The sequence below is a fragment of the Pelodiscus sinensis genome, chromosome 1 (assembly GCF_049634645.1).
Source record: "Pelodiscus sinensis isolate JC-2024 chromosome 1, ASM4963464v1, whole genome shotgun sequence".
In the NCBI taxonomy this organism is placed as follows: Eukaryota; Metazoa; Chordata; order Testudines; family Trionychidae; genus Pelodiscus; species Pelodiscus sinensis.
The window spans coordinates 92,573,470-92,585,431 of NC_134711.1; the positions used below are offsets into that span (position 1 = coordinate 92,573,470).

The 11,962-nt window shown below is 55.2% G+C and overlaps 1 protein-coding gene across 10 annotated transcripts in view; it reads left to right on the plus strand.

The window, feature by feature from the left end:
• Positions 1-10,652, plus strand: part of CARD10 (caspase recruitment domain family member 10) — a 34,011-nt gene extending 23,359 nt beyond the window's left edge. For 4 of the 10 annotated variants that reach the window (XM_075937421.1, XM_075937411.1, XM_075937428.1 and 1 more), the window contains 8 exons: positions 954-1,077; positions 1,451-1,691; positions 1,942-2,011; positions 2,784-2,862; positions 3,435-3,611; positions 5,711-5,829; positions 6,529-6,644; positions 8,631-10,651. In XM_075937421.1, the coding sequence (XP_075793536.1) occupies positions 954-1,077; positions 1,451-1,691; positions 1,942-2,011; positions 2,784-2,862; positions 3,435-3,611; positions 5,711-5,829; positions 6,529-6,644; positions 8,631-8,838 (1,134 nt within the window). In that variant the 3' untranslated portion in view covers positions 8,839-10,651. Of the gene's footprint in view, positions 1-953; positions 1,078-1,450; positions 1,692-1,941; positions 2,012-2,783; positions 2,863-3,434; positions 3,612-5,710; positions 5,830-6,528; positions 6,645-8,630 lie in introns of all 10 variants that reach the window. The other 6 variants (XM_075937459.1, XM_075937443.1, XM_075937451.1 and 3 more) reach the window with 2 other exon arrangements.
• Positions 10,653-11,962: the final 1,310 nt, after the last annotated feature.

The following is an 11,962-nucleotide window of genomic DNA, read 5'->3' on the forward strand; positions in this document are numbered from 1 at the left end:
TCTCCCTTGTTCACCAGGAGCCACTCCTTGTCTAAGAGGCACACAGAAATGAGTGGCTGAATAATACAGTGGTAGTGAGCATATCAATACAGATCTGGAATGAGTGGCTGTAGGGCTCCTTCAAGTTGGGGCAGTGGTCTCAAGGCACTTGACAGGCTGGCTGACTCTCCCATTATTGACGTGCAGCTACTCTGCCTCAGTGACACCTGCCATGTTTTGTAGGAATTTATGTGGAGAAGAACTGCTCCGGTGAAAGTGCCTGGGGGTATTTATGTTGACAATAAAGACCTGATTCAGTTTTGCCCGGCCACTGGAATGAACAGCCTTGCTCTTGGAAAAACCACCCCCTTTAACAAGCACCTCCAGCAATCCGGCTCCATGCTGGGGTACTGACTAGAGCGCCTCCTCTTGAGTGCCCCATATCTGAGTGATCTCCCAGCTGAGTATTAACCACACCTGATGCTGCTTAGTTGGAGAACAGGCTGGGTGGTAGTTTACAGAAGATCAGCCTGGATGAGCTAGTGGTCCCTTCTGGCCTTAAATTTTACAGCTGTGTGAACATCAGTGCCCAAATGCCATGGGCTGTATGGGGTTATAAGGCTGGACAGTCAGAAGGGTGCCGCTGAATGAAGAGCATTGGGGAATTGTGTGCACCACCTAGGTCAGCAGCAGAGGCTGTAGAGGAAGGAGCAAGAAACTCAGTGGTAGTGTAGCCGGCTCTCAGGGACAGTTTCTCTTACCCCCAATGGCTAGAGGCTGGGTTAAGCCCTGCACCCAGAAGCTTTCAGACCCTTCCAAGCTCTCATTTGTCCCTTATCCTTCTTGAGGTGCTGAGCGGAGGGAGCTGGGACGTGGAGAAGGAAGGCCTATCTTGGTTTGGGTGGTGGGAGGGGTTGGTCCGTGTGACCTGTTGTAGTCACCACTTCTCCCTCCTACCCTTCTTTCCTTGGCAGCTGAGGGGCACTTTGCCGAATAGGGAGGTGCTGTCTCTGAAAAACTGCACACGGGAGGTAGCTTACCTGAGCCTGCTGCACTGGGATGACCCAGCTGGTCTCATCTTCTTGCCCGACATGCAAGGTAAATCCTGGTGGCTGCTGCTTGGCTTGGGCGCAAGGATGGACGTCCCTGGGGTACAGGCTGTTCCCTTCCCCTCTCCTTCCAGGAATTCATCCTCCTTGTCCATTCAGCCCAGAGCAACCTGAGTCCTGGGCTCTGCCCCTCCCTACCCTAAGACCCCTCCACGCTGTCTCAGAGGAGAATCTCCACGTTCTGTTGGTTCCAGGCTTTCTCTTCACACCACGGCCCATGCGGCTGTGCACACCAGCTTAGGGAGCGCAGCTGTACGAGATGCCCCGAGGTTCCAGAGGTGACTGCCCACCTCACTCCCGCGCGGGTCCCTTGGAGAAGGGAGCTGGCTGCAGTGAATCTCATTCTGTGTCTCTTGGGCCAGGATACCAGCCTCTCAAGGAGGCCTTGGAAGAAGGGAAGAAAGTGACTGGAGACTCCCTCTACGTGCGTGCCAATCTGACCCTCCCGGAGCAGTCCGACCCCTACGCCCTGTGCATCAAGTGTCGGGAGATCCTGCACGTCACTGACACCATGCACAAGGGGCGGCTGGAGTGGTATTGTGCTCGTGTCGATCCCTTGACACTGCGGGACCTGGACAAGGGAACAGTGCCTAACTACAGCCGGTAATGCGCGCATAGGGGCTACAGTCTTTTTGGGGTCTCAGCAGTGGGGAAGGAGAATTTGCCCCCCCCCCCCCCCCATTTGCCTTTGAGTTCCCTGCAGCTGTTCAGGAAAACAGACTGTCTAGCTTCTCAAGGTGCTTCTCATCTGGGCACCTCCAAAGAGACTGGGTGGTGGGGATGTGCCAGCAGAGCTATAGGGGCTCAGGGGGGTAATTCTGTAGCTACCTGATGGCAATCTCTCTCCTCCCAGGGCTCAGCAGCTTTTGAAGGTACAGGAGAAAGGCCAAGTGCCAGGCTGGCAGATGGGCCGCAGGAGTAATGTAAGCTTGAGGAGAAAGTGGTGGAAAGTGTGTGTGTGCGGGGGGATCATAGCTCCTATCATCTGCACCCGCTCAGTGTGACACTCTGTGCCCTGTCCACTGCTAAATGGGGATATATGGGGCAGATGAGCCTGCTATAGGCTTGGCTGACAGAGCCGGGAGCTGTTGGCTCAAGCAGTAGCGGCTTAGGGTCAATCCCAGCATGGCATGAAGTGCTCATTTGACCAAGCGTGCTCTATGCTGGGAGCCTCACCTCCACTGAAACGTGCTGTGGGGTGAATGAAGGGGAGAGTGGAACACCTTGCTGGAGACCGAGCCCCCTAAGTGCTAGGTGGAGATGGGAGGGGCAATCAGGGCGACTGTCCCATGGAGCTCCCTGGGCTGTGTGTGAAGAGCAGGTCTGCAGTGCTGGGTCTGGAAGGGCTGGGGTCTTGGTCTCTCGCTCCTGAGAGGACCAGGCCTGGGTACTCTGTGGGGTTGCGTGTGCCAGGTCAGGGGGAAAGCAGGGCACTAAGGAGGGAGGGGCCGAGGGGGTGCCTCATGGCAGGGCACGGGCACAGAAAGGTGGCAGGAAGGGGAGGCCTGAAATGCTGCTCTGAGCTTCAGCATACTCCTCTAAACGGAGCCCCTGAACCTCCCGCAGTCTGGGCCCCTTGCCTCTCTCGGGCCATCTGCCTCCCCACGCGAGCCCTGTCTGTGCCTCCCAATGCGAGCCTGTCTGCGCAGCGGGGTGAATGTTCTGTGTCCCTGTTCTCTCCCCCATTCCCCTCAGCTGAAGAAACGGACCCAGATGGTGAAATATAAACCACATGGGGATCCTCCGCAGCAGCTGCTGCTGGGCCTCTCCCCAGGTGAGTGGCTACTCTGGACTCCTTTGGTACAGCCCTTCCATGTCCTTTGGGGACAAAATCACACCCTGGAGTCCTCCCTGTGGCTGTTTGTCTGGCAGAATTGGGACGCTTCCGTGACTCCATCCTCACTTAACACCCCTTCTCACAGTCGAGGGAGGATAGCCTGGCCAGCAGGCTCCTGGTAGGGCTCCTAGGGCTGCAGGGGGCAGTAGGTTTGTGCATCACTCCCCAAGGGAGAGGGGTGCCCCACATGGCGATGAAAAAGTGGGGCTGGGCAGCTTGGAAGAGGAGTAATAGTTAGGTTCTATGGCCTACCAGGCGGAGATTTGGAGGAGTATGGGGGAAGCAGAGGGGTTGTGGTAATAGGCGCATGGGGCTGGGGCTGGCAGTGGGTGCGGCGGGGTTGGGGTGAAGGGTGGGGCTGGCGGGGGGAGAAGTAGAGGGTAGGGTGGCTCTCGCTACTGCGGGGAGGGGTGCAGGTGGCAGCAGTGCCTATGACGTGGGGAGAAAGTAACAATCTCTGTGCAGCTGACTGCTCTTAGCTCTCGTTCACTCACTTACCTGTCACCCAGACCCAGAGAGGAGCCCAAAGCCCTACAGCCTCGTGCGCCCCCTGGCGGTGCAGGCCCCTCGCCCGGTGGTGCTCTCACCTGACTGCATAGCATCCAGGCTCATCAGGAACATGCTGGACCTGCCCACCTCACGCCTGGACTTTCACGTGTGCACAGCTGATGAACAGAAGCAATCAGGTGACTCACCAGAGCCCCACAGGTTGTGTGTGGTGGAGTCTGGAACAGAACCCAGCAGTGCTGAGTCCCAGTCTCTGTGCTAATCACAGGGCCTTTCTTGGGGGCGGGCTACCTTTTTCCTCCTGCTAATTCACAGCTGCTTAGCAGGGTGAGGGCCATGATAATGTTGAAGATCAGTCGTTCCTATCTCTAGAGTTGATGATATCCATGCCCATGGGAGGCTCTCTCCAGACAAGTGCGGTAGCTGTCTAAGAACCCAGGAGATCTGAGAAGAGCACTTGCAGGTCCTTCAGGGATGGGGAAAGATGTCTCATTATCTCTCTCAGCAGCCAATGCAATGCTGTCTGGCTCTTCCCACCCACCAGCTGCTGCTAGTTTGTCTTTCAGCCACTCCTAACCAGCTAGCGTCCCATTTCGTTTGTGCCTTTCTGAAATCTCTGATGCCTCTCATTGTCATCTTGGCTGCAGTGCTTCCCTATGGCCGAGCTCTTCCATGCCACTGGGGACACAGTCAGTTGCTTGGTCTGGCTGGAGCACCTTTGCTTGGATGGTGGTCGCTCTAGTAGGTTCCTCCAAATTTCCCTCTTTGATGGGAGCCCCTTGGCTTTAGCCTGAAGTACTGCGACTCCGCTAGCTCAGTCTCTTCCTTGCTTGCCTCCAGGCGGCCATGAGAACCAGCTGTGACACCATGCTCTCCCTCATTCCCGGAAGGACACCTCTCTCTCTCATTGGTGTTTTACTGATTAGCACAGCTGGTTGGGAAGTGATTTCTGTTACTACATTAAATTTCTATGCAAACTAACCCCCCACCACTACCCCCTTTGCGTGGGTGTTTCCCTTCAGAAAATGTGGGTTGTGCACGCTCAAAAATTTTAAAAAACAACCCAACAACAACAACAAAAACATTTTTGGTTGAAAATCTCCATTTTCCATCGCCCAGGAATGCTTTGAAAGAACCCGTTGTGTGTCTAGCTGCACTCACGAGCCGTGTGACCTGCACAGCTTGTGTGCTGTCCTGTGGATGCCCTGTCCTGCACCCTTAGGGTCCCACTCTCACACCACATTGTTGGGTGCCAATTGGGCCACTTATGAAAATCACTTAGAAGGGCTGTAGGCCTCAATTTGGTGTGGATACAAGAACCCCCTCTGGCTAGCCTGCTCTGCTCAGGGAGAAGGCAAGTTTTATGGGCATTTTTTTGCCGCATAGCCAATGCCATGATTCAGGCAACTGCACCTGTATTCCCTATGGTAGTCCACCATGGGGACCCACTCGCAGGCTTCAGGCTCCTCAGCTGTCTCCTTTCTTGGGATGGGACCTGCTGCTCTCTCCATCCTGACCAGGGTTTTTCCAGGCTGCACAGCTCCCTCCCTTTGATATCCCCCAGCAGGGCAGTGAGTCTCAGCAAGTCAGCTTTGCTTCCTTCCTCGGAGGCTAAACACAGCGTGATAACCCACAGTTAAATTACCACACCACGCTTCCTAAACAAGCACACTTATTCTTAAGGTAAGAGCATTCCATAGAAAACATTTAACAAGAAGGAAGGCACCTACGTGCATGCTAATAAGCTTCCCAGAAACCACTCCACTCCAACAAGGGCTCTGGCCGGTGATCAGTCCGTAAGATCCCACCAAGGGTTTTCCCCCTGTGATCACAGATCCATAACTGCTGTTAGTTCAGACATGCTCCACACCTTCCGCTCCTAATGCGAGTCACTCATACATAGTTTGGTCCTTGGTCCTCATGTAACCATGGCTTTCTCCTCAGGGCGCAGCTACAAAAGGCAGGGTCCGGAGGTGAGAAGTTGCCCTCCCTTCCTCCCAAGTACAGAGATCCCACTTGGTTTTTCTGGCACATTGTTTCAAATTATCTTGTGATGCTTATAACACTCTCCAGGGCTTATATCAGTCATGTGTCCTAGAGACATACAATAGAACCCTACACTAACAGGTAAACAGCTGCATTTGTAATACAATGAACTCCTAGGACACTGAAACCTAATTCAGTGTGGTTTAACTTAATTCAATAAGGCGTGTGTCTCAGATATTGCAGAAAATTGCCATTATCTGTCACAGCCAACCCGCTCTGCTTCCTTCCGCAGAGATGCTTGCTAATGCTGACCCAGCTGCTCCTCCCCAGGGGAACGGTGTAGCTCCAGGCTCCCTCCAGGACCAGAGGGAGAGCAGAGAGATCCACACCATCCGGGAGTGTATCGGCAAGGTGCGGAGAGGAGGGCAGTGGCTTCTGGTCACTGCCTGCTGGGTGCAAGCGGGCATGGGGCAGGAGCGGGAGGTCCCATGGGTGCTATGAAGGGGATGGGATTATTGAAAGGGAGAAAGGGAGGATGGGAAGAGAGCACTGAATGGGGAGTACGGCAGGATGAAGGAAAGGAGTCAATGAAGAGAGCATTGGGACCCCTCAAAAGAGTTCTCCAGCCACTAGCTTCCTCCATCAGACGCTGAGGCTGCCGGGAAGTGTCGGCTTTTGGCTTTTTATAGAATCACTATCAAGCCCCACTCAAAGAGGGAGGGGCAGGTATTAATGCTAATTATGCTAAGCACTAATTAATCAGTGGGGTTTGCTCCATCCCAGCAAGAGGGGATGGAATGAGGAGGGCATGGGCTCGGTGAGAAAATCCCTAGAAGGCCCAGAGATGCATGCGGCACATGCATAAGAAGAGGGAGGGGCTAGAAGGACCCTCAGGCAAGGCTGGACACACAGCCTGTTACGTATCAGATGACCCTGCTCTTTAATTCTCTGATTCCCTCTTGGGGCTAGCTGTAAATCCACGTGTAATGGAATTACTAGTGGAAAAGCAATGATATCGCCCAGCATGGGGTTTGATTTAATGGAACTGTTAGGGACTTTGGGTTATTTCTTTTCCATTTACATCAGTAAATCTATGCAATTTCCTTGCAGAATAAACACTGCCTGCTGGAGCTGGGCCTCCAGAGAGTGAGGGATCTAATTAAAAGTGAAATATACCCCATCATTATCCACGTGGAGGTCACCGAGAAGAACGTCAGGGGACTCAGGTATGAAAAGCCCTTCAAAGGACTCGAGCAGAGGTCATAGCCTGGAAAAAAGAGTGACTGGCTCATGCTCAAAGAGAGGACAAAGGGAGGGGGCAGGCAGGAGGGGAAGAGGCTCTATAGGGAAGGGAGCAGGAGCCAGAGGTAGATTAAGATTTATTGGGGCTCTAGGTACAAAGTATATTCCCCCCCCTCCACCAGGGGTCTCCGTCCCTGCTCCTTCCCTTACTGCAAGCCCCACCCTCTGGCTTGGTCAGCAGCTGAGCTACTGGGCAGAGCCTTGGTGCCTCCACCTGCCCCAGACAGCATGCTCTGGAGGGCAGGGACACATGCCAGGGGCTGCTTTTGGGCTTCCCGCCCAGGGCAGGTGCAGGGCCTGGGGTTCCCCCCAGCAGTCTGGGCTGCCTGAGTGGCTCAGGTAAGCATACACCCCATTTTGACCAGGACAGCCCCCTTTTTAAGCTCTGTGCCAACATCCTGACTTTTTGGCAAAACTGGGCAAGGGCTGTCCCTAGGGACGTGCAGGGCAACCTGCCCCAGGCCCCACCCCCGTGTCCCTTCTCCCAAGCCCCCTCCCCTGAGAGATGTGAGCTGGGGTGGCACAGGCTGGCAGCAAGGGTTGGGCCCCCAAGCAGTCATCACGATGGCAGGAGCTGTGGGAAGTGGAGCGACACAGCAGCCAGCTCCATTCCGCCATCACGGGGGAGCAGAGCGGAGCGGGTTAGGGCTGGGGTGCAGCAGTGCAGCGGAGTGACCCGGCTGGGAGATGGCAGTGAGCAGACCAGGTGGCTGGGTTGCTCCGCTTCCCACAGCTTCCACTGCCATGGTGAGAGTTGGGGGCCCAGCCCCTGCTGCTGGCCCCAGGCCTCCCAGGTAATCCCCCAGGCCACCCCGCGGCTAACATCAGTAGTGGGAACTGTCCCGTCCATAGGCATCCTTTAGGCGTCCTGTCCACAGGCTAGCTGCAATGGGACAGATGCCCAGTTTTGCCAAAAGGGAGCTCAGGGGAAGGTGAGCAGCAGGGCTTGGACCAGCTCCACATGGGGAGAGGGGCTGAGGGGCCAGCTCTGTGCAAGGGGAGGCTGGGAAGGGCTTGGGCAAGTGACTCAGTCGGCTGGGGGTGGGTGGCAATATGCTCACTGGGCTTCAGCTTCCAGCCTGGCCAGGGGTGGGGCCTCAGGTGGAAGAGGCGGAGTAGGGCCCCAGAGGAGAGGAGGAGCAGAGGGTAGGGCCCCCAGCACTCACTGGGGCAGGTGGAAGATCCAGGGCTCCCTACAATGGCTCAGCTTCTGGCCAGGCCAGAGGGTGGGGCTTGCAGAAAGGGGAGGAGCAGGAATGGAGCCCCCTGGTGGCAGGGTGTGGCTGGTGTATCACTCCTGCATTTAGGGAGGCTGGGAGCAAGTACCAAAAGCTCCCCAAGTGTGTGTGTGGGCCCACCAGTGCCCACACTGGTTCTGCCTCAGGGCCTGGCCCTGCTGGGCCTCCTCCCCTCGAGGCCCTGCCCACACTCCACCCCCACTCTGCCTGAGGTCCTGCTCCCGCTTGGCCAATCAGCCCCAACCCCTGATACGCTGTGTCCATCACACCCATCTCCACCCCCTCTCCCCAAGCTTCCCTTGCCTGCTGTTTGCTCCTCAAATGGCGGGCAGGGATGCCTCAGTGGAGAGGGTGCAGAGGTGTGAGTGGCAGATGCGGGTACCTGCAGTGGGTGCAGAGGTGTGAGTGGCAGATGCGGGTACCTGCAGGGGGTGCAGAGGTGTGAATGGCAGGCGGGGTGCCTTGTGAGAGGGGAGAGAGTGGGCAGAGGCGGGACGAGCAGAGGAGGAACAGGGGGCAGAGCCAGTGTTCTGACACTCTTGTGGGGGCCCCCAAACTGATAATTGGCCACACCTGGGTGGGGTGGGTGTGCTGGAGGGAAGGGGGCAGGAGCGCTGTCTGGGGTACACTGGGTGGGTAACGTTTAGGGCCGTGTTTCCATTTCTCTGTCAGGAGCTTGCTGCGGAAGCCAGGCCAGCGCGACTCTGATGTGGTAAAGCTTTGCCGGAGCGCTGAGCAGGCTCTCCATGCTTTGCCCTACTCATGGGCCTGCGTGGATGCCCAGTCCTGGTGCCACGCGGAGGAACTGGTGAAAGTGGTGCGGCTCCGCATCTTCCAGGAGCAGAACCGGATTGTGTGGCTTGAGGATGGTGACCTGTGATCCCTGACCCCTTTGAGCTGGGGCTGTGCCTTCATGTTGGGAGGCGCCATATGCCAGAGTCGGGCACTGGCTTCCTTTCCTGAGGGCAATGCCTGGAGAACACTTGGCTTCTCTCCTTCATCTTCCAGAAACAGCATCACTTCTCCCTGATCGGCTGCACTGGGATGTCTTTCCCATCAACAGTTGTCTGGAGGGACAAGATGGCCCCTCATGTGTCAGGGAGTTTAGTGGGCCTATTTCATGCTGCTTGGAGACTGGCCAGGCTGTGGGTACTACACAGACTTGGATTTCCCCTCATGTCCAGGTTTAGTGGAGGGATTTCCTTCCTCTTCCCACTAAGAATCCCCCTCACAGCTTGCAGACGCTGCTCTTCCAAGACCCAGACCCTCTCTAGGCCCAGTCTGAGAACTGGCCACGAGGGGAAAAGAGGGCATTCTGTGAAAGGGGTGTGTGGGGTGTGTGTGTGTGTATGTGAGAGAGAGAGATTCTCCATCTTTCCCAATTTTTCCCTTCACCCACTCCACCCCACCCTAGTGTCCTTCTCCCCTTCCCCATCATGGCTCTCTCTGGCATCCTGTCTACCTCAGCTGATGTCCTGATGAAAGCGGAGGTGCTACACATGCCCGCCGCAGGCAGAGCGACACTACGCGGGGGTTGTCAGACATCCTCATTGGGTGGTAATTGTAATCTTTATGGCCTATAAATTATTAATGGACCCTTTTATTGGAAACCTGCACATAAAAGAGAATTAAATACTATTGACAATGGGAACGGAGGAAGGGCTCCTGCTTGCGTTACCAGCAGGACTGGGGAGCTGGGGGATTTCTCTCCTCCCCTAACCTGATCTCCCCCCTGCATGGCTTTCCCAGCTCTCTCTCCAGCAGACTTGGGCAGCTGGTGCCTCCCTGGGAAAGTCAGGGGAACACTGAAGCATTTTCCAGGCTTTTCCAGAGCCTTTGTCCCTGTAGCTACAGTTACCGCCAGGAGCCTCTGCCATCTGAGTCCTTCTCCAGGGACCAGTAGGAGAGGGGGAGCCAGCAGGGCTTCTGGTAGGCTGGGGATTGCCTGACCCTTAGACCAGAGGCTTTTCTCACTCCACTGCTCTGGCGCTGCCAGCCCCTGGCTGTCCCCTCCTCTCAGGAGATGGAGGGAAAGGAAGAACAGAGCCAGAGGGAGAGTCTAAGGCAGGCTGGGGAAGAGAGACATGAAGGGACAAAGGGAGTGGAGTGGAGGGGGTCAGGCTCCTGAGCAGTCTGAAAGCAAGGAGCTCTGTGCACTGCAATAATCCCCAGTCTGGATAACTAGAAGAGTGCACCTCTGAGGGCCACGGCTGTGCCCCATCACCGAAAGCATGTGCTGTTGCTGTTCCAAGGGTTCTACACATACACGCATCAGGGAATGTCCTACATGAGCTTGGGAGATGCTAGACTCCCAGAGATGGTCTTGCTTAGTGCAGAAATGAAATTAATAGGTAGCAGGTTTAAAACTAACAAAAGAAAGTTCTTCACAGCGTGTAGTCAACCTGTGGAACTCCTTGCCAGAGGAGGCTGTGAAGGCTGGGACTATAATAGAGTTTAAAGAGAAGCTAGATAATTTCATGGAGGTTAGGTCCATAAAAGGCTATTAGCCAGGGGATAAAGTGGTGTCCTTGGCCTCTGTTTGTCAGAGGCTGGAGAGAGATGGTAGGAGACAAATCGCTTGATCATTGTCTTCGGTCCACTCTTTCTGGGGCACCTGGTGCTGGCCACTGTCGGTAGACAGGATACTGGACTAGATGGACCTTTGGTCTGACCCAGTACGGCCGTTCTTATGTTCTTATGTAATGTAAACCAGGGGTGGGCAGTAACACAGCAGTGGTTTGTCAGGGTTAGCCCCTGGCGGGCCCCCACCACTATATTTACCTGCACGGCTGCAGGTATCAGTGACTGCAGCTCCCATTGTCCGTTCCCAGCCAATGAGAGTGGCAGGAAGTGGTGTGGCTTGGGACACCTTTTCCATAGCTCCCATTGGTTGGGAACCATGATCTGTGGCCAACAGGAGCCTCAATCACTGGTACCTGCAGTTGTGCAGGTAAATACAGTGGTGGGGGCCCACCAGGGGCTAAACTGGTGGAGTAGATCTGGTGGACTAGATTTGTCCCCCCCCCATTGTAAACTGTCATCTTGGCCATCAGTGTCATCAGACCTTATGGCAACAGATGTGAATCTGAAAGGGCCCTGTAGATGTGTCATCCCCATTTGAAAGCCAGGGAAACTGAGGCAAGGGAGAGTAGGATGACTTCTATAACATCGCAAAGTGAGGCTGTCAGAGCTCAGAATAAAACACTGGAACTCCTGCCCCTCCTTGTGCTCTCCCTCACACCCCTCCCCTGCCCTAACCACTAGACAACACTGCCTCTTTTTGCCAGGATTCCTGCAGTCACTCCATTTACTACTGGCATGTTTCAGAGGTCACACTAGTCCATTCCATAGTTCCATAAACCCAGCTCCTGTGGTTTCCAGATGAGGGTGGTGGGGAAAAGAGGGATCCTAGGTAAACATTAATCCAGCAATGTTCCTTGGCGCCAGTCCTACTCACTCGTCTCTGTGGGGTGCCTGACTTCCCTGCCCCAGGGAGGTACTGCTGCCTGCTGTAGAGGAATGAGTCACGGGCTAAGGAAAAAGTGGAATGCCATTAGCAGCTATGGGCACCAATTACCAGCCGTAAAAGTCTTGTATGATCCCAGTGTAAAGAGTCATTTAGAAAAATTGTTCTACCTGGCCTCAGGCGACGGGCTATGCCAGGGAGTGTGTCTGCGTGCTCATGCAGGGAAGGGCTGAAGGGTAGATTTCCAAGTCCTTCATGAGCTACAGCCTTCTCTAGTGGCAGTTTGCAAAACTTCCCTGCCATTGCTCACACTGACTCAGTGCCACTGGAGCTACCGTTAGCACCTGGAGTGTACACAGCCACCTGTCAGCCTAAGCATGGTGTGGAAAAAGTTTGCTCTGAGCAGGTCTAGAGGGCACAGTGAGCCGCATATCCAAGTCAAGGGCAAGATCCCCAGCTGCAGCTGAGCTATGTGAAAAAGAGGAGGGTGAGAATGGCTGTAAACCTTGGGGCTGCTCTAAGTTATGCTCGACTGTCC